At 35.0% G+C, this 24920-nt stretch overlaps 1 protein-coding gene across 2 annotated transcripts in view; it reads left to right on the forward strand.

Annotated features, from left to right (window-relative positions):
* ZNF148 (zinc finger protein 148) overlaps positions 1–24920 on the forward strand; it is a 104577-nt gene that overhangs the window by 35229 nt on the left and 44428 nt on the right. For both annotated transcript variants that reach the window (XM_063100920.1, XM_063100929.1), the window contains exons 3-4: positions 2468–2603; positions 8730–9078. In XM_063100920.1, coding sequence (XP_062956990.1) covers positions 8746–9078 — 333 coding nt within the window. In that variant the 5' untranslated portion in view covers positions 2468–2603; positions 8730–8745. The remainder of the gene's footprint in view (positions 1–2467; positions 2604–8729; positions 9079–24920) is intronic.

Here is a 24920-nt window from a genome sequence, read left to right on the forward strand (position 1 = left end):
TCTGTAGTCGTCTTTGTGTGTTTTGTTTGCCTGCCTATTGTGCCAATAGTATTAAGAGAATCCAGTAAAGGAACTGCTTAGAAAATGAATATACATAAATAATTATCCTTTTTTATATAAATAATCAGTGTTGGGACTAATGATGGGAGAAAAGGTATACAGTCATGATAACCTAAAAAGATAACATTTGAATCAATTCACATTTTGATAGAAAGATTTATATATAGGTGTATTTTATTTATTTATTTATTCATTATTTTTTTTAAGATGACCGGTAAGGGGATCTTAATTCTTGACTTGGTGTTGTCAGCACCACACTCTCCCAAGTGAGCCACGGGCTGGCCCTAGAAAGATTTATATATTAAGTTTCTTCAAATATATATGTAAAGCTATAAATTTTTTCTAAGTACTGCTTTAGCTGTATCCTGTGTATTTTGATGTTTGTTTTTTTATTCAGTTAATATTTTTCCTAATTTCCCTTTTCATTTTTTCTTTGACTCATATGTTATTTGGAAGTTTGAAGTTTAATTTCCAAAATTTGTGGATTTCCATGTTTTAATTTAATTGATATCTAATTTTGTTTGGTTATGATTGCAGAACATTCTTTGTATCACTTTAATTCTTTTAAATTTATTGAGACTTGTTTTATGGTCTAACATGTAGTCTGTCCTAGAGAATGTTCCATGTATGTTTGAAAACAATATGTATTCTACTGGAAGTTGTTTGGGAGTTTTCTGTATATGGCAGTTAGGTCTAGTTGGTTGATAATGTGGTTCATGTCTTCTAGATCTTTGCTAATTTTCTGTCTAATTATATTACAAATTTTTTACAGTAGGGTATTGAAATTTCCAACTATAATTGTTAAATTCTCTATTTTTCCTTTCAATAATGTTAGTTATTGTTGAAAACTGAATGTTTTATGTAATATATCATAGCAACTTCAGATTGTGATTACCTCTCCCCACATTATTACTGTTGTCATTTCACTGTGGTTTATATATGATACACAACTCTATTAAAAAAGAGTAACAAATTTTATTTTGGACAAAAGTTTATCTGGAAAAATAGACATGTGTGAATATCCAGGAAAATTCTGAAATGGAAAGGTACTGAAAAGTGAATAGCTCTATCAGAAATTGAACTTTTAAAAATATGGAAACAATGTTGAAATGTTTTTTTAAATGAATTAATATACTTTCTGAAGTTCAAAGATGAAATTATTACTAGTTTGCTCTAGGTGGGAAAGACCTATTCTTGCCTTTACACCATTGTAAACTGATATAAAATCATAGGATCTTTCGTGTTTCATCTTGTCTCCAAGCTTCCTGTGCTGGAATGTATATAAACTACTCTCGATAGATAGTAATCTAATATTTTTAAGGACCTCCACTGTAGGAAATTCCATAAAATCTTTAGTCTGTTACTATGCTCAGAAATGCTTACTGTCGGGAAGTTTCTTCTTCTTTACAGCCTATGCTTTTTGTTTTTATTGTTTTGGGATGTGCTGCCTATTTTCCATATGATTATTTTTGTCAACAGTGTCAACGGTGTATTCCTGTCAAACTTGACCTTGCTGATTAACTTTCTGTATCTAGGTATTTAATATAGATGATTTTACAACTGTAATCCTTCCTATTATGAATACCTATGTATTCTGAATGCCACCAGTTCTGTTTCTTATTTATAAGTCCTGCCATTGTGTTTGCTTCTCTTTTAACTTCATAGATGTTACAAAGCAGATATAAATAGTGTTTTTAAAGTGGTTCCTTAATCTTTATTTTCTCTTTTCTAACCTTTTAGGTCTGTAATCCTCTGAATTTCCTTTGATATCCCATATCTCTGAAGTTGTAGACTCCAGATCTAGGCAAATTATTCTTAATAAGACTATGGTTATTAGTTATTACCTACCACTATTATATTTTCCCAGTTTCAGACTTAAAAACAAGTCAGTGCATTGGTCATTCAGGCATAGATTACTGTACAAGGTACTTCAAAAAGTTCGTGGAAAGATTTGTATCATCTTTTTTTTTTTTTTTGTATTTTTGTGACCGGCCGCACCGTGCTCAGCCAGTGAGCGCACCAGCCATCCTTATATAGGATCCGAACCCGCGTTGGGAGCACTGCCGCACTCCCAGCGCCGCACTCTCCCGAGTGCGCCACGGGGTCGGCCCAAGATTTGTATCATCTTTCAAGAACACTTATACTATTTTACGGTATAATGTGTTGCCCAATTCTAGAATTGCAATAAAGCCAATTGAGACCTTTAAACTAAAAAAAAAAAAAAAAAAAAAAAAAATTATTATCTTTTAATTCTATTTTTCTGTAAACTTTTTGAACTATCCTTGTATTTACAAAGAGGGAACACTTCAATATTCATACCAGTTTGCACATATTGTGTTTGCATAGTATTTTTTCTCTGTATAAGTAATATGTTTTGTTTGTGTTGTGTGTGTGTGTTTTATTGTAGGAATTGAATGGCATAAGTGATTAATGTGATATTGAGGGTTTCTGAAGCCTTTGAAAGGTAGAAACTCAACCATGATTTCTTTTTCAACTCTACAGCGTTCTCTTCCTTGAAGTCTTCATTTTTACCTTAGCCTCAGGTAATTTTAATACTTGTTTTTCATAATCTTGAATAAGTAAATTTTTTCAAGTATAAAACTTTTTTTGGTTGGCATAATTTCATGTTGAATTTATATAATACTTAATGTTTTGGTATTTATATCTGGAATAACCTTTAGTTTTTGAGTGTGATTTAATTTTTTTCCTGATAAAACAGTTTTAAGAGAAAATTGATGAATCATGATATCGTTTTAGGTTTTAAGTTTAGTTTAACACAGAAAAATACGTGTAGCTTATCATGTCATCTTAAGTAAAATTTAAGTTAAGAAGTTATTTTCCTGTTTAACCCTTTTCCTCAACAGGATATCATATTTTTCATGCCCCTATCCTCAACGCATATGCATATACAACAGAATTTTCCAAAATTTCCAAGGAAACTCTATTTTCATAAATGGGAAAATTAGACCATTAATTTAATGGTGTGTTCCATACAATTTTTGAAATGTGAAAAAACAGACCAGTTACTGTACATTTTTACGTATTTTATGTTTGCTTACATTAATGAGTAAGCAGTCTTGTAGATAATTCAGTAATCATTTGTGTTTGATGTATTAGTTAGTGCATACACTTGTCTACTGTGATAAGGCTTATAAAAGTAGAAATATATTTATATTTACTTAAAAAGCCCATGTAAACTCTCCCAAGATTGTATGGAAGCTCCAGAATCATTATGACCCGGGGCTCCTTTGTCTTGCTCTGCTATTAATATTTGGCTTCTGTCTTGTGGTCTAGGATGGTTACCATCATCTTTGCCAATAGGAAGAAGAAAAAGAGAGGAGCATTCTTCTCTAAGAGGAGTTGTGTATATCATTTTTACTCATATCCTATTGGCTGTAACTTTGTCACATGGCCATAATCAGCTACAAGGGAGGCTGGGAAATGAGCCATACCTAGTCAACCATGTGTCTTATGAAATTTTTATTATTGAGTAAGAAGGAGAGATCAGATTCTGGGGGGACAGCCAGCTGTCTCTCACATTAGGTTTGTGTCAGGTTTACATTGCATTTATTTATTTGTTTGTTTGTTTGTTTGTTTGTTTGTTTGTTTGTTTTAAAAAAGATAACCAGTAAGGGGATCATGACCCTTGACTTGGTGTTGTCAGCACCATGCTCTCCCAAGTGAGCCAACTGGCCATCCCTATATAGGGATCCGAACTCGTGGCCTTGGTATTATCAGCACCACACCTCCCAAGTGAGCCATGGGCCGGCCCTACTTTGCATTTAAAGAAATAAAGTGTTATTGATATAAATAGTTAACACTTGTTCTGTTATAGAATGAGTCTTGGTTACTATGTAGTAAATGTTAGAAATAACTGTTAGGTGTTCAGCATTTGTTCGTAGTGTATAGGAAGTTTGTTTTAAGAAATATTTTTTATATTCTTTTTATTATATAAGACTATAGAAATTTCAGTTTCCTAATAGAATTAATATTTTGAATATTAATGTTTGAATTGTTGATATTGGCATAAATGTAATGGATGGAATAACTAGATCCAACAGAATGTAGGATTCTGTTTTTCTTGGGCCTCTTTTTACCTTTTCCCTCCCCTTCTCCTGAAGATACATTATAGCTGTTTCTTAATAAAGAGTTTGAGTTGCTGTAAATTTGGTGTTTTAATATTTCTAAATACCACTATTTTCTTGTTGTTATATTGTTTTAGAAGATTTTGGTGACAAGTAATTGGAATGCAGAATATGCTTAGATTCTGCTTTATTTGAGGGGTCCTTTAATGTTATGTAGAAATGTCTTTTAGTTGTCATATTGTGTAAAATAATCTTAGCTTGTAAATTCTCTGATTAATAGTTTTGTTAGCAGCTATTGAAATTAGGTAGTTGATTATTACTTAAGTGTCTTTTATTGTTACTAGCACTGATCAGAAAGACCATTTTGTCCAGTTGCTATTATTATAAATGATACTCTATTAGAATGTTTTGAAATAGTAGCACTTTAAAAATCAACACAGTTTAAAAGATACCGTTTATAGATGCAAAGTGGTAGTTATACAAAGGTATATCTGAAGAGGTCTCTGAGTATAGAATGTGCCTAGACAAGAAATAAGTTTTGTTTTTAAATGAGAGATGAAGCAGTTTTTGCTTAGATCAAGACTATATGTTTGAAGGATGAGAGACGAAAGAAAACTATTCTCAGGAATGACAAATGTCAAATTTGTTAAAGGGTTTGATATTGATTATTGGTTTCTTCATTTCACCAAATGATCCTGAGGCTGGTTGATATTTGTATTTCTAATGTTGATATTTTTAAAGTGTGATTTCTCACTGACTCATACATAGGTTAGAAATGTTATCATCCAAATAATGTAACTGGCATCCTCCATACAACAGTTTGCTGAAATTGCTTTGGATCAGAAGTAATTTGTGAAGTCTTGCTTTTTCCTTTTACCTGTTTTCAGAACAAGTTCCTTTTTGTGCTTCTCTTTTGCTTACAAGTGAAGTTTCTTTTTAGTTTGAATGGGTTCTGGTCCAAGGGGTAGGGGTATTGTTGAATTTGGGAGAGTATTTTAAGGTGGAAATTATTCTTTTCATAGAAAAGACAATGATGTTTAGCTTCCTAAGCTTGCCCACTATAATCTGTTTTGACTCATAATATGTTGAAGTTCCACATGTTCCATAAAAGTTGATGGAAAATAATATTACTGCCAAACTCAATAAATAAAACAGAAAAGCAGGATTCTTTAAATGAGAAATATTTATTTCTTTTATGCTTGAATGCAGATTGATTAAAGATGATAAGTGTCAATGGCTGTTCATGTACATTCTAAAGGGGAACTATGTGCTTACAAAAATTTAGAGAATTACAGCACAGGTCTTCAGATCTGTTTCACCTTAAAACGTCTGGCCCCCTTTTCTTCAATAAAGGTGTATATTTAGCACTGCTTTTACATTTCCAACTGGAAATGGGAAAGGAGAGAGAGATTTTCCTGATAAGGGTTTGAAGAAAGAATGGAGGAAGGAAGGTAGTTTAAGAGGGTATATGTAAACTCATATAAAAAAAAAAAAAAAAAAAAAAGAATGGCTGAGGAGAAATTCAGTGAGGTATGAATAACAGATGGAAGTTGGAAAATAGAAAATGTACAAAGTGACCAGACCTCCCAAAGGAGAAAAAGGGTTCTGTGTCAGAAAGCTCTCCCATGATAGCCATGAGATGGAATAGTCAGCTAGGGAGAGTTTTATTGCTTTACCAAGCCAAGCAATGGTGGTGATAGAGTGGCCTCAGAGTAGGTGGTGAGAAGAAAATGAGTTTAATGACTTCTTAACCTGTCCAGGGTCTTCGCAAGTTGGTAAGTAGTATGATATGGTAAAAACTGCATTGAGCCAGGTAAGCATGGTTTGAAATCGCAGTTTACTTCCTAGCTATGTGACTTTGGGTAAGCCCCAGTTTGTTTGTTAAATGGGAATATACTGTTACTGTCTTGAGAGTTACGGTAAATATTAAGTAAGATAACATATATAAAGGTGCCCAGCACAGTATCTTTTTTTTAATTTTTAATTTTTAATTTTTATTGAATCAGAATTGATTATACATATTTTAGGGGTTCAACATTGAGGTATGTTGATCAAATCAATATTACTAGCATATATAGTGTTACAAATTATAATTATTCTTTATGTCCCTTGTCCAATCTCTCCCCATCCCCCTTTCTCTCCCCCCGCCTCCAATCACCCTAGATTTCTTCTCTCCTTCTGAAAGAATAATGGTTACTTTGTTGATTTGCTGCCCAAATGATTTGTCCAATGCTGAGAGGCGTGATCAGGTCCCCCAATATTATCATAGAGCAGATGTCTCTTGTGTCACCATGAAAAGGGCTCTGTGGAGACAGACATCCTCCTCCTTTCTTTATCTCTGCTGGTGACTCTCCTTGTGTCATCTCACTCCAATGGCTGGTGGACCATCTGTGTGGTGGTTGTGGCATCTAGCTGCCTTAATGGCGGCCATGGTTATTGTGGTGGCTGTGGTGGGCCACCCACACAGAGGAGATGTTTTTGGCCTGCTCCGTGGTGCTGGCAGTGTGCCTGGTTGTGGAGAGTGTCTGATCCCCAGTTCTGTGCTCCAAGTCCCCGAGTGGGTCCTGAGGGGCTGGCACAGTGTGCCTGGTTGTGGGAGGGGGTTTCAGTCCTCTTCTCCATGCCTTGGGTCCACAGCAGGCCCCAAGGCACTGGTGTGGTGTGCCTGGTGGTAGGAGGGGGATCCGGTCCCCTTCTCCATACCCCAGGTCCCCAAGTGGGCCCTGAGGTGCTGGCACAGTGTGCCTGGTTGTGGGAGGTGGGTTTGGTCCCCTTCATGCCCCAGGTCCCAGTGTGGGCCCCAAGGTGCTGGCCCAGTGTGCCTGGTTGTGGGAGGGGTGTCCGGTCCCATTCTCCATGCATTGGGTCACCAGGCAGTCCCTGAGGCACTGTCATGGCATGCCTGGTTGTGGGAAGGGGGTCTGGTCCCTGGCTGCTAGCTCTGGGTCCCCGGGCAGGCCCCTAGGCATTGGTGGTATGCCTGTATGTGGGAGTGGGGTCTGGTCCTTGGCTCCAATCCTCAGGTTTCTGGGTGGGGGCCCCAAGGTGCTGGCAGTGTGTGTGGTTGTGGGCGGGGGTCCTGCCCCTGGCTCCATGTCTCATGTCCCCTGGTGGACTTCAAGGCATTCAAGGTGTGCCTAGGCTGGAACTAAGTTTTTGTCTTTTGCTTGCTTCTAACCCGGGGGAACTTCCTGTGGGAACCAGTACTTGAGCTGTGTGGTTGAGGTAAATTGCTGCTTTGCTGCTGATTTCCTAGGGAAGACTTTTTGTGCAGCTCAGGGTTTAACCTTATAGGTACTCCCGGCTCTCCAGATACTCAGTGTACCTGGGTTGTGTAGAAACTCTGAGTAGGGCCTGAGTTTTTTTTCATCAAACTGCACCCCATGCAATTCTTCATTCCTGACCAGTCTCCTCCGAGTGGTCCTGCGCTGATTGGGGGGTGGATTGGCTGTCCTTGCTGTGTCCCAGTGTTCTCCCGGTGGGCCTGTCTCCCCACGGCCTGTGCTCCAAACATGTCCCATGGGATGGGCCATGCGCTGGTCCCTTGTGATGACTCACCGGCCTCTGAGTGGCTCCCCTTTTTCAGCTGTTCTGGCTCCTCACTCCTGCGTGGGTCCACGGGAACCCTGTTAGTGGTCTTGCTGTCCTGGGGGCCACCACAGTCCTCTTCTCCCCTTCCGCCTCCAAGTAATTCCATCTAAAGGGCACAGCTGCGGCTTCTGTCGGCTCCTGCTGCATGTACTCCAGCAGTAAAGTGGCTGCAGCCCAAAATGCTGAGCAGTTTTTTCTTTCTCTCTTCTCTTCATGGTTTCTCCTGCCTTTGTGAACTCCATAGGTCTCTCCTCTTCACCTGAGCTCCAACGGCCCCAGCTTGGCTGATGTTACATTTTTATAGTTGTAAATTCATTGATTTGTGGGAGAGAATGACGCTGGGGACTGTCTATTCCACCATCTTGACCAGAAGTCCTCCCAGCACAGTGTCTTTTAACATCTAGTAAATCCTCAACACACCTTAGTCGTCTTTCCTCTCCAGGGTATCATAATCTCTGAATTTTATAATACAGATACAAACCTATTAATAAATTTGGAAAGATATTTTCCTCATTAATTGCATAAAACACCCACAAAAAAATTCAGTAAGCATTTTAAGTGCCTTGTATAGTTGATTTAAAATGAGTATTAATGCCCAACTTGTCCATATGTTATGCTTCTGCTAACTTTGTCTTCTGAAAACAAGCCCAAACAGTCCCCCGTGTTTTGGAAATAATTGTTGAAAATGCTTGTATTAAAAGCCCACGTGTTTTTAATTCCTTATTAAAAGCCCTGACTCAAAACTTATTTACTCTATTTCAATTTATAAATCTATAAAGCTTAGTTTCTTAGAAAGCTTAGAAAATTTGTGTTTTACTCTATCAGTCTTTGGAAACCTATTTGGTAATTTTAAGATTGGAAGCAATTCTGAATTACATGAATAAAATTTTTCTATTCGAATGTGTGCCTTTCATAATTTGAAATTTTAAAAATATGAAGTTAGATATATAAAACTAATTTATTATGCTTTGTTGCCAAACTTGGTCTTTCTAGGCAGTTATACTTAAGCATGAACATTGACGACAAACTGGAAGGATTGTTTCTTAAATGTGGCGGCATAGACGAAATGCAGTCTTCCAGGGCAATGGTTGTAATGGGTGGAGTGTCTGGCCAGTCTGCCGTGTCTGGAGAACTGCAGGAGTCAGTACTTCAAGATCGAAGTATGCCTCACCAAGAGATCCTTGCTACAGATGAAGTGTTACAAGAAAGTGAAATGAGACAACAGGATATGATATCACACGATGAACTCATGGTCCATGAGGAGACAGTGAAAAATGATGAAGAGCAGATGGAAACACATGAAAGACTTCCTCAAGGACTACAGTATGCACTTAATGTCCCTGTAAGTAATTCCTTTATAAGATATTAAAATTATAGTTAGAAATGTAATTAATTTTGTGTTTAGGTAATATTACAAGTCATCAAAGAAATTTTAGAAAGTGTTTAAAGGCTAAAAAGTATTCTTGAATAGATATACTAACAGATTGGCAGAAATCATATTTGAAAGGGAAAATTGTGTTTTTTTAAAAATATTTCACTTATACTGTATTTTATTCTTTTCATGTTATGATTAAAATAAAGATTTTCATAGTTCTCTATGGGACATGATAAACAGACTTATACTAAACAATATAGTAGTCTTGGATGATACAGCAGTTTGCTGGGCCTTTGTCACATACTGCGCAGTCATTCTCCATGATCATTTTCTTTTTCTTTCTTTCTTTTTTTAAAATTAACTACTAGCATATTCATTGTTACAAATCATACTTATTATTTGTGCCCCTTATACAATCTCTCTCTCCCTCGCCCTCCCCCCTTGCCCCCCCTTCTGATAACCATAGATTTGTTCTCTCCATCTGATAAATTAACTGTTCCTCTGTTGGTTTGTTGCCTGGATGATCTGTCCAGTACTGAGACAGTGTGATCATGTCCTTCCTTATTATGATAAATTGTGCTTCTATTACTCTGGAATGGCTTTGTGGAGAGAGAGGACCTCTTATTGATTTATTTATTTTTGGTCTCCACTGTTGCCTCTTCTTATGTCAATGCAGTTGAGAGTCTGTCGTGCATCTGCACGGTGGCTGTGATGGCTGCTATACTAGCCGCATTTGTGGCAGCCATGTTAGTTGTGGTGGCCATGGTGGGCTACGCATGTGGAAATGGTGTTTTTGGTGTGCTGTTCACCTGGTTGCAGCTGGGTTTGGCTTCCCCCTGCTCCATGCCTCAGGCCTCTGGCAGGGCCCTAGGGCAGTGGCAGCAGCTTGCCTAGTCTCAGCTGGGTTTGGCTTCCCCTGGCCCCATGCCTCAGGACCCTGGTGGGGCCCTGAGGCAGTGGTGGTAGGTTACCTACTTGCTGCTGGGTTTGGCTTCTCCAGGCTCCATGCCTTAGGATCCTGGTGGGGCATTGAAGTGATGGGGGCAGCGGCAGCTCAAAATTAAGTTTTTCTATTACATTATTTTATAACTTTTCTAGGATAACATTTATTTCTCTATCAGGATTACTAGTGTGTTAAATTTTAAGTGCTTGATTTTTTTTTTTTAAGATGACCGGTAATGGGATCTTAACCCTTGACTTGGTGGTGTCAGCACCACACTCTCCCAAGTGAGCCACGGGCCAGCCCCTTAAGTGCTTGATTTTTATTTATTTTTTTTATTTTATTTTTTTTTTACATGTATACATATAATTTTTTATATATACATAAATAGTTACACATATATGTATACTTATACACATGAATAATTGTACATGAATAAATATATACGTGTACATACATTTTTTTTTTTTTCCAAGCAAGGTTCTGGAAAGATACATACACTTACAATACAATGTATCCCGTATTACTTTTTCTTTTTAATGTTGGTCAAAAAACCGAAATTAGTGGCCTTACAGTTTGGAAAAAACAGTGACTTAGAAGATTGTATTGAAAAAAGATAATTATTAAATAATTTTTGACAGATTTGACTCGATTTGAATTAAATATTACCCTTGTAATATTATGCATGTTACATCTGGATTCACAATGGGTTATACTTTGAGAACCTCACTGATTCACTATGCCTATAGAAAACATAGAAGGAAAATTGATAGTTTGTGAAATATTTGGTAATATCAAGATTGCTGATATGGATACTGGTTGGATCCATGATGCTCTGGGCTAGTTTTGAAGCTTTAGCTACTCTGTTTAATGATGTTAGACTGGCTTGACTGAACTAGAATCACAGAGGACTTCTAAGCCATATTAACCCATTCAGAAGATGGAAGAATCATCAACAGATCAAATTTATAACCTGATAATTCTCACACTGTAATACTTTTCATTTTGGAACTCTTAAGGAATTATCTGTCGGTAACACCCCCCAAAAATGAGATTCCTTTCTGGGAAACACATTCATTATAACTTCACTACAAATGCTAGATTTGCTTGCAATGTTTAATAATATTGGCTGCTCTGGTTTGTATTTGAATATTCTAAAATTTCAAAAATCACATAGTTTTAATCACAAGTCACATAATTATCTTATATTTTGCCGAGATATCACTGTCATTTTTCTGGTAAGTAGAGAAACAGGTGATGTAAAAGAGCAGGGGCTTTCGAGCCAGAAAGTCCTGTGTTCAAATTTTAACTTTATCACCTCCAAGCTGTATGAACCTGGACACATCACTGAAACTCTAAAATACAGTTTCCTTACCTATAAAACAGTGGTAATAGTATCTACCTCACAGGGTAGTTATATACCTCCCAAGGTAGTTGTCTAAATAGAATCTTGAGAATATTTAGTACAGTGTTTGTTTAAGTGAAACGAGTGATGAGGATCCCTTTAGCAAATTATTCTCAGAAGAATTTCAGATTCTGATAATATATTTATTTAGAACTTCATTTGGAAACAGTAAATGTATAGATATGGTGTGTTTTTAATGTTCTTGACTTTTGTGGCTAGTATACTAATTAGGTTGAGAAATGGGTTTAGTACTAGAAAGAATTAGTCAAATAATTTTATTTCCATAATTTTATACTCTTCTGTATATATACTCAATTTATGTGCACTAGAGAAATCAGACTGAATAAAAAATATCCTTCTTAGAAATTAAATCATATAGAATCATCTTCAATCCTTGATGAAGGGACATTTCACATCCAGAATGCCATGTCTACACGTGAATTATTTTTGACACCTTTTGAGCAGGGTTATTTGGAGGAAGTTGGTAATAAAACAAGCAATGTTATTTGGAGGAAGTTGGTAGTAATACAATCTGCTTTGCTGTGTATTGAAAGATGAAATGATAGGTCATGCGTTCTCATGGATTTTGTCCAGTTGTTCAGTATTTCTTAAGCAAGTTGCTTGTAGTATTCATGACTTCTGTGAAGTGACTGGAGCTGGAGACATAGCTGTTTCTGAGGCTGGGAAGTCCAAAGTCTATCTGGTGGTGACCCAGGGGTCTCACATTGCAAGATGGTGGAAGCAGAGAGAGCAAGCCAAGTGCTTGATTTTTAAAATGCATTGTTTAACTTCTGGGTTTCTCCTTAAAGGAGCAGAAAGTTTGAATCTTAAACATAACTAGAAAATGATCACACACTCAAAAGTTTTTTCTTAAAGTTCTGTAACTCCTGGCAATTCCTGCTGCCTTTATTTTTTTCCTAATACACACCTATTCCTTGTCTTTGTATTCTCCACTTGTTTGATCTCTTATGTCCGCCCTTTTCCCTATCTGTCATAGACATTATGGTTCATCACCTAAGATATTCTTTTGTAGGCACTCATATCTTTCTTGTCGTCTTCTACCTTTATTTTTACCTGTAGTAAAACTACAACCGTAATGTAATTCTTGTCTCTTCTTTGTGTTTTTAAACCTGGGTTTCTTTCACTTCATCTAATATGCTGTATTTTTTCTTTTACTTTAGGAACTTTGTATATCCTGCTTGTAATACTCCCTCAGCCATACTCTGTCTCTTTTTAAAATCTGGATAGTCCTTCATCAGCAGCAGTCTGACACTCATGTCAACTCTAGGTTGAGTCCCTGCAATAGGGACTTGTGATTATTTGTGCACTATCTGTCTCCCTGGTGGATTGTAGACTACAATGGCAGGAGTCTTGTCTTATTTACCACTATACCTCAGGTGTTGGCACATGGTGTGAATGAATGAATAACTAATGGTTGTGTTGTAAACATGTGCTCACTTTTACCTCGCCCACTGCAATAGCCTTTTCTTCTGTAGCCTGTTGAGGTGATGGATTACATTAAATGATTTTTGGATGTTGAACCAGTCTTGCATACCTGGAATAAATCTTGCATGGTGTACAGTTCTTTTTATACATTGTTGGTAATATTTTGAGGATATTTACATCTGTGCTCATGAGAGATATTGGTTTGTAATTTTCTTGTGATGTCTTTGGTTTTGGTATTGATGCTGGCCTCAGAATGAATTAATAAGGAAGTATTCCTTCTGTTTCTGTCTTCTGAAGAGATTGTAGAGAATTGGTATAATTTCTTCCTTAAATGTTTCGTAGAATTCACCAGTGAACCCCTCTGGGTCTGGTGCTTTCTGTTTTGGAAGGTTATTAATTATCGGTTAAATTTCTTTTATAGATATAGGCCTGTTCAGATTGCCTGTCTTCTTATGTGCACTTTGGCAGATTGTGTCTTTCAAGGAATTGGTCCATCTCTTCAAGGTTATCAATTTTGTAGGCACAAAGTTGTTCACATATAGTATTCTTTTATTATCCTTTTAATGTCCTTAGGGCCGACCGGTACTCAGCCATTGAGTGCACCGGCCATTCCTATATAGGATCCAAACCTGCAGCGGGAGCATCGCTGTGCTCCCAGCGCCGTACTCTCCTGAGTGCGCCACAGGCTCAGCCCCCTCTTTCATTTCTGATGTTAGTTTTCATGTCTTATGTAAGTAATTTATGTCTTCTCTCTTTTTTTCTGAGTTAGCCTGGCTTGCCTTTTTTTTTTTTTTTTTTTTAAATTAGCATCTTAACCATTTTTAAGTGTGTAGTTCAGAAGTGGTAAGTGTATTCAGATTGTTGTACAACAGATCTCTAGAACTTCTTTATCTTGCAGAACTGAAACTCTATACCCATTGAACAATAACTCCCCATTTTTTCCTCCCTCCAGTAGAGGTTTACTGATTTACAGATATTTTCAAAGAAACAGCTTTTGGTTTTGTTGATTTTTCATTATTGATTTCCTGTTGTCAGTTTCATTGATTTCTACTCTCATTTTTGTTTATTCTCTTCTGCTTACTTTGGATTTAATTTGCTCTTCTTTCTCTAGTTCCCTAAAGTGGAAGCTTAGATTATTAGATTACTATAAATTTCCCCTCTAAACACCTTTTTTGTTGCAGCCCAGAGATTTTGATAAATTGTATTTTTATTTTCATATAGTTTATTATATCTTTTAATTTTTTTTTGAGATTTTTTTTTCTTGGAGTCACGTGTTATTTAGAAGTGTGTTGTTTAATCTCCAAGTATTTTGGGATATTTTGCACCTATCTTTCTGTTATTGATTTCTAATTTAATCCCATTGTGGTCCAAGAGTAGACACTGTATGATTACTATTCTTTTAAATTTGGTAAGGTATGTTTTACGGCCCAGAATTTGGTCTCTCTTGGTAAATGTTCCATGTGAGCTTGAGAAGAGTGTGCATTCTGCTGTTGTTGGATGGAGTAGTCTATAGATCGCAGTAGCCTTTTTATAGGACTGACTATAACCTAAGTCTCCAACATATCTTTCAGATAGTTTTTATTGTGATCTTTCCAAATGAGATGTATACTTCTCACTCCCCTACTAAAACTTCTTCAGTGCTTCCTCATTACCAAACAGCTAAAATATTCTGTTTTGCATGGACAAAAATAGCCTTCATAGTCAAGTCCCTTTTTATCTTATCCAACTTCTACAGTAGTTCAGTCCCCCTCACACACGATGCTCTAAGCATATCAAATTCCTTTATTTCTGTACATGTTGTATATGCCTCTAATATTCTTTATTTGGCAATCTACTGTTCACTTCTCAGCTTAAAAGCTTTTTCTTTTGTGTGATTTTCATTATGGTAACTAATTTTGCATTTCTTTGCTTTCAAGACTGTCTTGTCATTATACTATAAGGTCTTTTTTCTGAATTTGCTTTTAAATTTTGTGTTCTCCATACCTGGGCTATTATAGGAAATCAGATGTTTTTTGAGTGAAAACACACATTTTATTTTTAGTTGAGTAAAAATTTAAAGTGAAATACTCAGATGCTAAGTTTATAGTTCAGAGTTTGGACAACTACGTAAACTTGTGTAATCCACAGCCCATCAAGATACAGAGTATTTCCATCATCATAGAAAGTTTTTTGTATTTCTTCCCAGTCAGTCCCCTCCATAACAATTGTTTTGATTTTTTTTTTTCTTCGTAGATTATTGTTGTCCCTTGTGACTTCACGTAAATGGGATTATATGTAGTAGCTATTATGTATGGCTTCTTTTTCGCAGCATAATGTTTTTGCAGTTCATCTGTGCTCGTTGAGTGTATAAGTAGTTCATTCCTTTTCCTTGTTGATTAATGTCCTGTCATGTTAGTATGCAAAGATTTGTTTATCCAGTTTTCTTTTTATGGTTATTTGTGTTGTCGGTTGTTTTTAATCATTAAGAATAAAGCTGCTGAGAAAACTTTTGTACAAGTCTTTTTTTATTTCTTTTTTTCTTGGTACATTTTTGTGCAACTCATAGTTTATTTCTCTTGGGTTTTCATTCTGTTTTATTGATGTCCATCTTTATGTCAGTATCACATTGGTTTGATTGCTGTGTCTTTTTTAGTAAATTTTGAAATAAGGTAGTGTAAGTCCTCCAATTTTGTTATTTTTTTGCAAGATTGTTGTATTTTAGGTTCTTTGCATTTTTCATGTAAAGTATAGAATCAGCCTTTCAGGTTTTTTTGGAAAAAGAGCTAGCAGGGTTTTGATTGGGTTTGAATTGATTCTATATGTTGATTTCATGAAAATCAACATCTAAACAGTGGTAGTTTCCAATCTCTGAACATGGTATATATTTACATGTATTTTGGGTTTTCTTTAATTTATCTCAGCATTGTTCTGTAGTTTTCAGTGTAGAGTTATTGGACATATTTTGATATATTTACCCCTAAAAGTTTCATGTTTTAGGATCCTGTTGTAAATCGTATTTTAAAAAATTTTAATTTCTAATTGTTCATTACTAGCATATAAAAATGCAGTTGATTCTTTTCATATTGACCATGTGTCCTGTGACTTTGTTACATTTATTTATCAATTCTAGTAATGTTGTACCTTCTGTAGATTTCTTCACTTTGATGTTGACTATATGTCTTACTTCTTCCTTTTTAATTTATGTCTTTTATTTATTTTTGTTTTCTTATTGCACTGACTAGGGCCTATAGAACAATGCTGAATAGAAGTGTTAAGAGTAGACATCTTTGCTTTGTTCCAGATCTTAAGGACTGCATTCAGTCTTTCACCATTAAGAATTATATTAGTTATAGGTTTTTCATAGATGATTTTATTAGGTTGAAGAAGTTTTCTTCCTAGTCTGCTGAGATTTTTTTTTTTTAATCATGAATGGATGTTTATCAAATGTTTTTTCTGAATCTATTGAGATGACTATATGATTTTTATTCTCTTAATATAATGAATTGCATTGATTGATTTTCAGATGTTCAACAAACCTTACATTCCTGGGATAAACACACTCAGTCATGATGTGTCATCCTTTTTATATGTTGTTGGATTCAGTTTACTAATTAAAAAATTTTTATGTGTATGTTCATGAGGGATATTAATCTGTAGTTTTCCCTTTTTGCAATGTCTTTGTTTTTAGGTATGGTGGCCTCATCACAAATGGGTTAGAAAGTAGTTCCTCCCCTATTTTCTTCAAGAGTTTGTGTAAGATTGGTATTATTTCTACCTTACATATTTGATTGGGTTCACCAGTAAAGCTAATCTGGGGCTGGATTTTCTTTGAGGGAAGGTTTTAAATTACAAATTCAATTTAAAAACATATGTAAGGCTATTGAAGATGTTAAATCTATTTCATGAATAAATATTGGTAAATTATATTTTTCAAGAAGTTTGTCTATTTCTTCTTGTTTAACTGACCAAAGTTTTTTGATTGCCCAAAGGATTTATAGTGATTTCCCCTTTCTCATTCTTTTTTCTTTTTCTTTTCTTTCTTTTTTTTTTTTTTTTTTGGTGGCTGGCCTATGTGGGGATCTGAACCCTTGACTTTGGTGTTACAACGCCACACACTAACCTACTGAGCCAACTGGCCAGCATCACTCTTGATGTTGGTAATTTGTCTTTTTCTTGATTAGTCTGGGTAGAAATTTATTTCTTGGTATCTTCAAAGAATCAAATTTTGGTCTTATTGATTTTTCATTATTGTTTACTTTAACTTTCATTCATTTTTACTCTTTATTATTTTCTTCCATCTACTATGTTGGCTTTTATTTGCTCTTCTTTTCTTAGCTTTTTAGAGTAGAATGCTAAATGACTGGTTTTAGACCTATGTTTTTGAAGTAAGCATTTGAAGCTCTAAATGTCTCTCTCAGCACTGCTTTTGATAATGTTGTTTCCATTTTAGTTCAGTTCAAAATATTTTTTAGCTTCCTTTGTGATTTTTTTTTTTTGACCTGCAAGTTAATTAGAAGGATTCTGCTTAATTTCTGAGTATTTTGAAATTTTTGTAGATATCTTTTTGTTATTGTGGTCAGAGAATATATGTTGTATGTCTTCATTCCTTTTAAATGTATTGACACTTAAGTGTCCAGCATATGATCTAATTGGTGAATTGAAAAGAATTGTATTCTGTCCATTTTGGTGTGGGTTGTTTTATAAATGTCAATTAGGTAAAGTTGTCTAGTTGTGTTCTTCAACTCTTTTATATCCTTACTTATCTACTTGTTCTATCAGTTACTGAGAGAGTACTGTTCGAGTCTCCACGTGGACCTCTTCCCCCATCACATTTTCACTTTGATACACTGTGCTCATCCTTACCTACTCTGTGATAAGTTCTTCACCCCACTCAGCTACTGACACCCTGCTGCAGGCTACCCCCAGTCTACAATGTAGACCATTTCTTGTGCTACTTAGGCTCTAACACCTCATGCTGAGCTGCCCTATTATATGGAGATTCTCCTCATCTTGCTTGCACTTTGACAGCTCTGACATCTTGTATTGTGCAGCCCTCCCATGCAGATGCCTTCTTCATCCTGTCTGGGATCTGACACCTTTTTTCTGCCCCAGCTTATGGTTTTAGGACCAAATGGTAAGGGTATAGGGAAGAGCAGGTAGGGGAAATGACTAGATCTGTTCTTTTACTTTTAAAAAATATTTATTTTAAAATTGCATAGATTCATGGGAAGTTGCAAAAATAGTACAGAAGGTCCCATGTACTCCCCCATGTACCCTTCACCCAATTTACCCTATTGTTTACATTTTATATAACTGTGAAGGGTCTTCAAAAAGTTTGTGGAACGATTAGTATTATCTTTTAATTCTATTTTTCCGTGAACTTTTTGGAGTACCCTTGTATATAGTGCAATATCAAAATCAGGAAATTGACATTGCTACAATGTGTCTAACATTGAGTACTTTATCAGGTGTGTAGATTTGTTTAACCACCAGTGCAATCAAGATACAGAACGATGCCATCATGACAAAGATTTCCCTGGTGCTGCCACTTTATAGTTACACTACTTCCCTTACCCTCCACCATTTCTGACACCTGGCTACTACTCATCTGTTTTCCGTCTCAAAACTTTATCATTTTGAGAATGTTATATCAGTGAAATCATACAGTATGTCACCTTTTGAGATTGACTTTTTTCATTCAATTTATGATACAACAGGTTGTTGTGTGTATCGATTATTTGTTTCCTTTTATCATAGAGTAGTATTCCATGTTGTGGAATTTACTCCCGTTAAAAAATAAAAGGGGGGCTGGCTGGTTAGCTGGGTTGGTTAGAGTGCTGCCTTGTAACAGCAAGGTCGACAGTTCGGATCCCCATATTGGCCGGCCACCTAAATAAGTGCGTACGTTAAGTCAGTAAGTAAATAAATGAATACACACATACATACATACATAATAAAATAAAAGGAATCATATTACCCATTTCAGTGGTTTTAAGGTATTTATTGTTTTTGCCACACATTTTGTACTCTGGCTTAACTGCAGAATTGGACTGCTTTTTTTGGTGACAGTGATCCTTCAGAATCATGCTGGCAGGTGACACATCTGTTTGCCTTTGTATTTGTTTGCTTAAATAGCCATTGGTAGGATGTGTTTCTTCACTCTTTGGCTAAGTCCCAACTTGTCATGCATTACGTTGTAAACTTTTTCAAAGTCATTTATAAGTGGTAGCCAACTCCTGTTACCATTGCATTTATTTTAAAGTTCTTTTGAGGGATTCAGTAGTAGTTTTTTATGTTCATTGGCCATTGGGTCCTTATCTTTTGAGGTGATTTCATTGGCTTTTATTAGGGCTATTTGTTTTTTTAAAATTTATTTTATTATTATTAGTTTTTTGGTGGTTGGCTGGTACAGCGATCCAAACCTTTGACCTTGGTGTTATCAACACTGTGCTCTAACCAACTAAGCTAACCAGCCAGCCTGGGGCCTTATGTTTCTAGAGATTTTTTTTTTTTTTTTTTTTTTAAATAAATTCAAATCCTTTTTATTTCAGCATTTTCTTTGGATATCTTTTTCATGAGTAGATTAATTGAGCTGGTTTTAAGGAGAAGAGATGGTAGCTAATATCAGCTCTTTAGTTTTTTCATAAGATTTTACTCACATATACGTGGCTCTTAAAAAGTGTCTTAACTGATAGGAATGAATACTTGAGCAGAAAGCATGGACTGAGTACTATTCCTTCATAGTCTTTCCTAGTGAGAGTCACATTATTGTTTATTATTATTTATTCCAGCTCACCTGGAAAGTAGATGAATCAAAGTATCTCTTCTAGTAGATTGTTTTAGGAAGCCAACCTATTATAGTCTATATTTCATTATTCTGCCCTGCTCTTCAAGTTGTTTGACCCAGTTTATCTTATTTTTTCTCTTTATGTTTACATTGTTAATTGAATATTTCTTTCTAGATGAATTTAACAACATAACACTCTTCTAATGCTCTTAGTATAATTCTGTCTGATCTTTTGTGTCCAATTGCTTGATCTTAAATTGCGAGACAGTGGTATTGAATGAGAGTTATGCTCCCTTAGGCCAGTGGTGCACAAATTGGAAATCATTTAGGACAAGATTATCATGGGGTCAGCCTAGCTAGATTGGTGTCAGAGATGTCTGCTTTAGTTTTTTCATAATTGTATGATGTAGTTCATTATAAAAGGAATACACAGTCATTGTTAAAATTAAAGTGATATAGAAGAGAATGATAAAGTAAAAGTAAAAGTTCCTGTTTCCAACCTCTGCTCTAATTCTAAAGAGATTACTACTATTGTTATCCTTCTGGAAATTTTTAATTTAATAAAACAAGTGTATTGTGTGTGCATTTTTATGTCTATATAATATGTTTTGGATATATAATACACATGTTTTATGTATTTTTTTTACATAAATTGAATAATGTAATTTGTATGTATTTGAAATTTGCATTATTCATAAAACAACATATCTTGTAGATATTCCATGTTATCCCATATAAAACTGCCTTATTTATTTTGATGGCTGATTAAATGGTGTGCCATAATTTATTTAACTGCACCTCTATTGGTTAGCATTTATGCTATTACTAGGTTGGTTTATTTGAATGAATTAATGGTGAAAGGAACATGGATACCTTGTATGTGTGTACATGCACACTTATAGCATTATTTCTTTAGGTGTATTTTTTTATTGAAATAGAACATTCATACAGCAAAGTGCCCAAACTAAAAGTGTGTTTCTTGATGAATTGTCTTAAAAATGAACATCTTATGTAACTACTAGCCAGATGAAGGCATAGAACATAAGTAGTGTTTCAGGGGCCCCCCATCCCTTTTAGTCACAACCCTCCACTAATGGCTAAAGATTACTATACCCTAACCCTTTTATCACGGTCTATTCGTTTTACCTGATTTTGAATTTGATGTAAATAGAATCATATATAGTATGTACTTTAGGGTCTGTTTTCTTTGTTTTACATTGTTTATGAGATCTATCCATATTTTTGCATGTAGTAGTTTATTTCTCATTTCTGTGTAATCATCAGTTTTGTGAATATCATTCATTCTAGTATAGTAAGCATGGAGATTATTTCTAGATGTTGGCTATTATGAAAAGTGCTTCTGTGAATATTCTTATATATGCCTTGTGGTTTACGTGTGCAGTCACTTCTGCTGGTCATATACCTAGAACTGAATTTGCTGACTATGCATATGTTCAGCTTTAGTATATACTGCCAAAAGTTTTTCTAATTGGTTTTGCCAATTTGTAATAATTGCTCCATATCCTCGCTATTTGGTATTGTCAGTCCTTTTAATTTTAGCTATCTTGGTGGATGTGTAGTGGAATTCCAATTTGATTTTAGGTTTCATTTCACTGATAACTAATGAAAGAGTACTTTTTCACATTTATTGACAATTTGGATATTATTTTTTTGAAAGGTGAACATTCATTGTTTGTCCATTTTTCTATTAGGTTGTTTCTTTCTCTTACATTTGTAGTATAGTCACATACCACGTAATGACGTTTTGGTCTATGACAGACCACATATACGATGATGGTCTCATAAGATTGTAATACTGTACTTTTACTGTATCTTTTCTTTATTTAGGTATGTTTAGATACTGTTACAACTGCCTACAGTGTTTAGTACAGTAACATGCTATATAGGTTTGTAGCCTAGGTGTATAGTAGGCTATACCGTCTACGTTTGTGTTAGTACACTCTGTGGTGTTCACACAATGACAAAATAGCTGAACCAACCCATTTCTTGGAACGTAGCCCCATCATTAAGTGACACATGACTATAGTTCTTTATCTGTTTGTTGGATATATGTGTTGCAATTATCATTTCTCACTCTTGCTTATCTTTTTAGTCTTTTAATAAACATTAGTTAATAAGGTTCAATTTGTAAGTCTTTTCCTTTTGGTTAGTGTTTTGCATGTCCTGTTTAAGAAGTTTTTGCCTACCCAAACATCAAGAAGGTAATTTTCCTTTGTTAACTTCTAGAAGCTTTATGGTTTTTCTTTCCCATTAAGATTGACAATCCATTTGTAATTGACTTTTGCTGGTGACGTGAGGTGGGGACCAAGATTTATTTGACAGCTGTTTCTTTTTTTCTTAAACTCACCTGTAGAAATTTTCTTTTAGTTTTACTTTACTGGCTTAGTGTTTTTAGTTTTTAGAATAACTTAGTATATTAAGTTAATAATAAGTAGATGTTCTTTGTAATTAATGCTAAGATTTGTAGTAAGACTGAACTTAATATCTTTTTAAGATTATAAAGTAATACATACTTGTTGAGAAAACATAAAATTTTTTAAACTATAAAGAAAATAGTAAAAAGTGCTGTAACCATGCTACTCTAGGGATAGCCACTATTAACATTCTGTCAGCATTTTAGTGTTTCCCTTTTTTGTTTTCCTATGTAGGTATTTGTGTGTGTGTATAAAAACTTGTGTGTTTGTATAAAATTGTAAAAATGTATTTATCTACATATTTATATTTATCACTTAACCTTAAACTCTGAGCATTTCTTTGTCATTAATATTAATCAGAAGTCAGAGTTTTAATAGCGCATAATGCCTATTTTTAAATTATTGTCTATGAGACCTTTGTACCTTTTCTTACTATTACAAATAGAATTGCGATGTTATATGTGGACATTGTTGTCATGTGAGATTATTCCTTCAGTATAGGTTTCTTAAAGCTCTTCATATATCTAGGTCATATTGTAGTCCACAAAAAGTGACCAATTTAGTTTCCCCTCTAGTAGTATATTAGAGTTTCAAATTAATATCTTTATAAATGATCTAAAGAAGGAAATGTGAAATATAATTTCTAGATTTGTATATGATGTTGAGGGAAAAATAAGCCAGGCTTGGTCTTGGATGGAGGGTAGAGAAGCAAATTAATAGATGGGAGACTGGGACAATATATTGAAAGGCAGGGAATTTAGAAGGAGGATCTAATGTGAAAGGAAAGATTATTTTTAGCCATAGTGAGTTTTAGATATCAAGATGTCTAAATGGAGATGTTCTGTACAAATTGGTAACCCTCTGTGTATCCAAGCAATTATACACCTGCAATTGCATAATAACTAACAACCATATATATTTGTTCAGTACTTTAAGATTTTCACGGTGCTCTTTATGTAGTCCATTTGATTTTCTTGTGTTAGATGGATATTATTACTACCATCATGAAAAGATGAGGAATGGTCATGATAATGAGTAACATCAAGAATCTACTGTATACTGCTATGTTCTGTAGTTGATGCTTATGTATTTAATCTTATTTAACTCTACTGAAATCCTATGAAGACTTTTCCCTCCATTTTACAAATGAACAAAGTTCCAAGTGATTAAATTTTAGTTGTTCAACCTCACACTGCTAGTATTACTGTTCAGAATTAGATTTTATTTCTTTTAACTCCCAACCTATGATTTTCTTGTTTCGTCCTCTGGAAGCCACGTTCACCCAATGAGTAATTGGAAGAGATGGCATTGAAACTCAAGTCTTCTAATGCTTTACCTCCATATTGTTGGCATTTTGTCCACTTTTTTATTTTTTAACTTATTTTCTTATTCTGGTATTACTAGAAGTTTTTTCCATATTCTGGAACCAAACTATAGTTCATATATGGCAAAATATAGTGTGTTTATGCAAAAAGCATTTTTAATAATGTTGAAATAATTTGGATTTATTAAGCAGTTATCGTAGTGGAGGTAGCACTGGACTGAAAGGTATCAGATCTTAGTTTAAGTCCTAGTTTTGAAACTTAATAGCTTGGGTAAGACACTTACCTTCCTGAAGTGTTAGTTTGCTTGTTGATAACAGGAAGATAAGATAATTCACAGATCAGGATAGTTAGGATCTCAGTTGCTAGATTTGGAAGACTTGGGTTTAAATTTTGGCTTCCTTTCTTAATGTGATTTTAGGCGAGTATCTTAACTATTCTGGGCCTTAGTTGTTGTTTTTTATTTTTAAAATGGGATGATGATACTTACCGTAGAGTTACTGTTAGGGTTAAATGCAAGATTGTATAAGCTAGAGATGATGTGGTCTGCCCTTCCCCTCCCCCCAAATCCATTGTATCCTTAGCACCTAGGACACTGCCTAGAACATGACATGTTAAAGGTGAGATAGATCTTAGTTTATTATGCTTAGGAGGGGGAATCACAAACTTGTAAAACACCATGTAAATGCTTAATATTTTTGTAGTTAGAAAAAAATCAAAGAGTCTAAGACAGTTTTTTAACTTTTTATTTTGAAATAATTTTAGACGTTGCCGAAATGGTAGAGTTCATATAAACCCTTCACCCAACTCCTCCTAATATTACAGTGTATATGACAATAGTACAGTTAAAAACTGCTAAACTCCAGTCCTTATTTGAATTTCATCTGTTTCTTCCTAATGTCCTTTTTCTGTTCCAGGGTTCAATTCAGGATCCACATTTCATTTAGTTATTGTATCTTCTTGATCTCCGCCAATCTGTGGCAATTCTCAGACTTTCCTTGTCTTTTATGACCTTGATACTTTTGATGAGTGCTGGTCAGTTATTTTGTAAAATATCTCTTCATTTGAGTTCATCTGATGTTTTCTCATGGTCACATCAAATCTCTGCATTGTTGACAATCCTACAGAAGTGAGGTTGTGTCCCTCTCAATGCATCACATTGAGGGGACATAATGTGGACATGTCCTTATAATTGATGCTGTTAACCTTGATCCTTCCTTAAGGTGATATCTGCCTGTTTTCCCCACTGTAAAGTTACTGTTTATTCCTTTGTAATTGACAAATACCTTGGAGGAGATACTTTGAGACTGTCCAAATGATGTTTCTCCTCAAATTTTTGCCTACTGATTTTAGCATCCATTGGTGGACCTTGCCTGCAATAGTTATTACTGTGGGGGTTGCCTAATTGTGATTTGTATTTTCCTCATTCCTTATATATTTATGTTCATTGTAGCTGTCCCTTCTCCCCGCTTCTTTTTTTTTTTTTAAATGATTT

The sequence above is a fragment of the Cynocephalus volans genome, chromosome 1 (assembly GCF_027409185.1).
Source record: "Cynocephalus volans isolate mCynVol1 chromosome 1, mCynVol1.pri, whole genome shotgun sequence".
Taxonomy (NCBI): domain Eukaryota; kingdom Metazoa; phylum Chordata; class Mammalia; order Dermoptera; family Cynocephalidae; genus Cynocephalus; species Cynocephalus volans.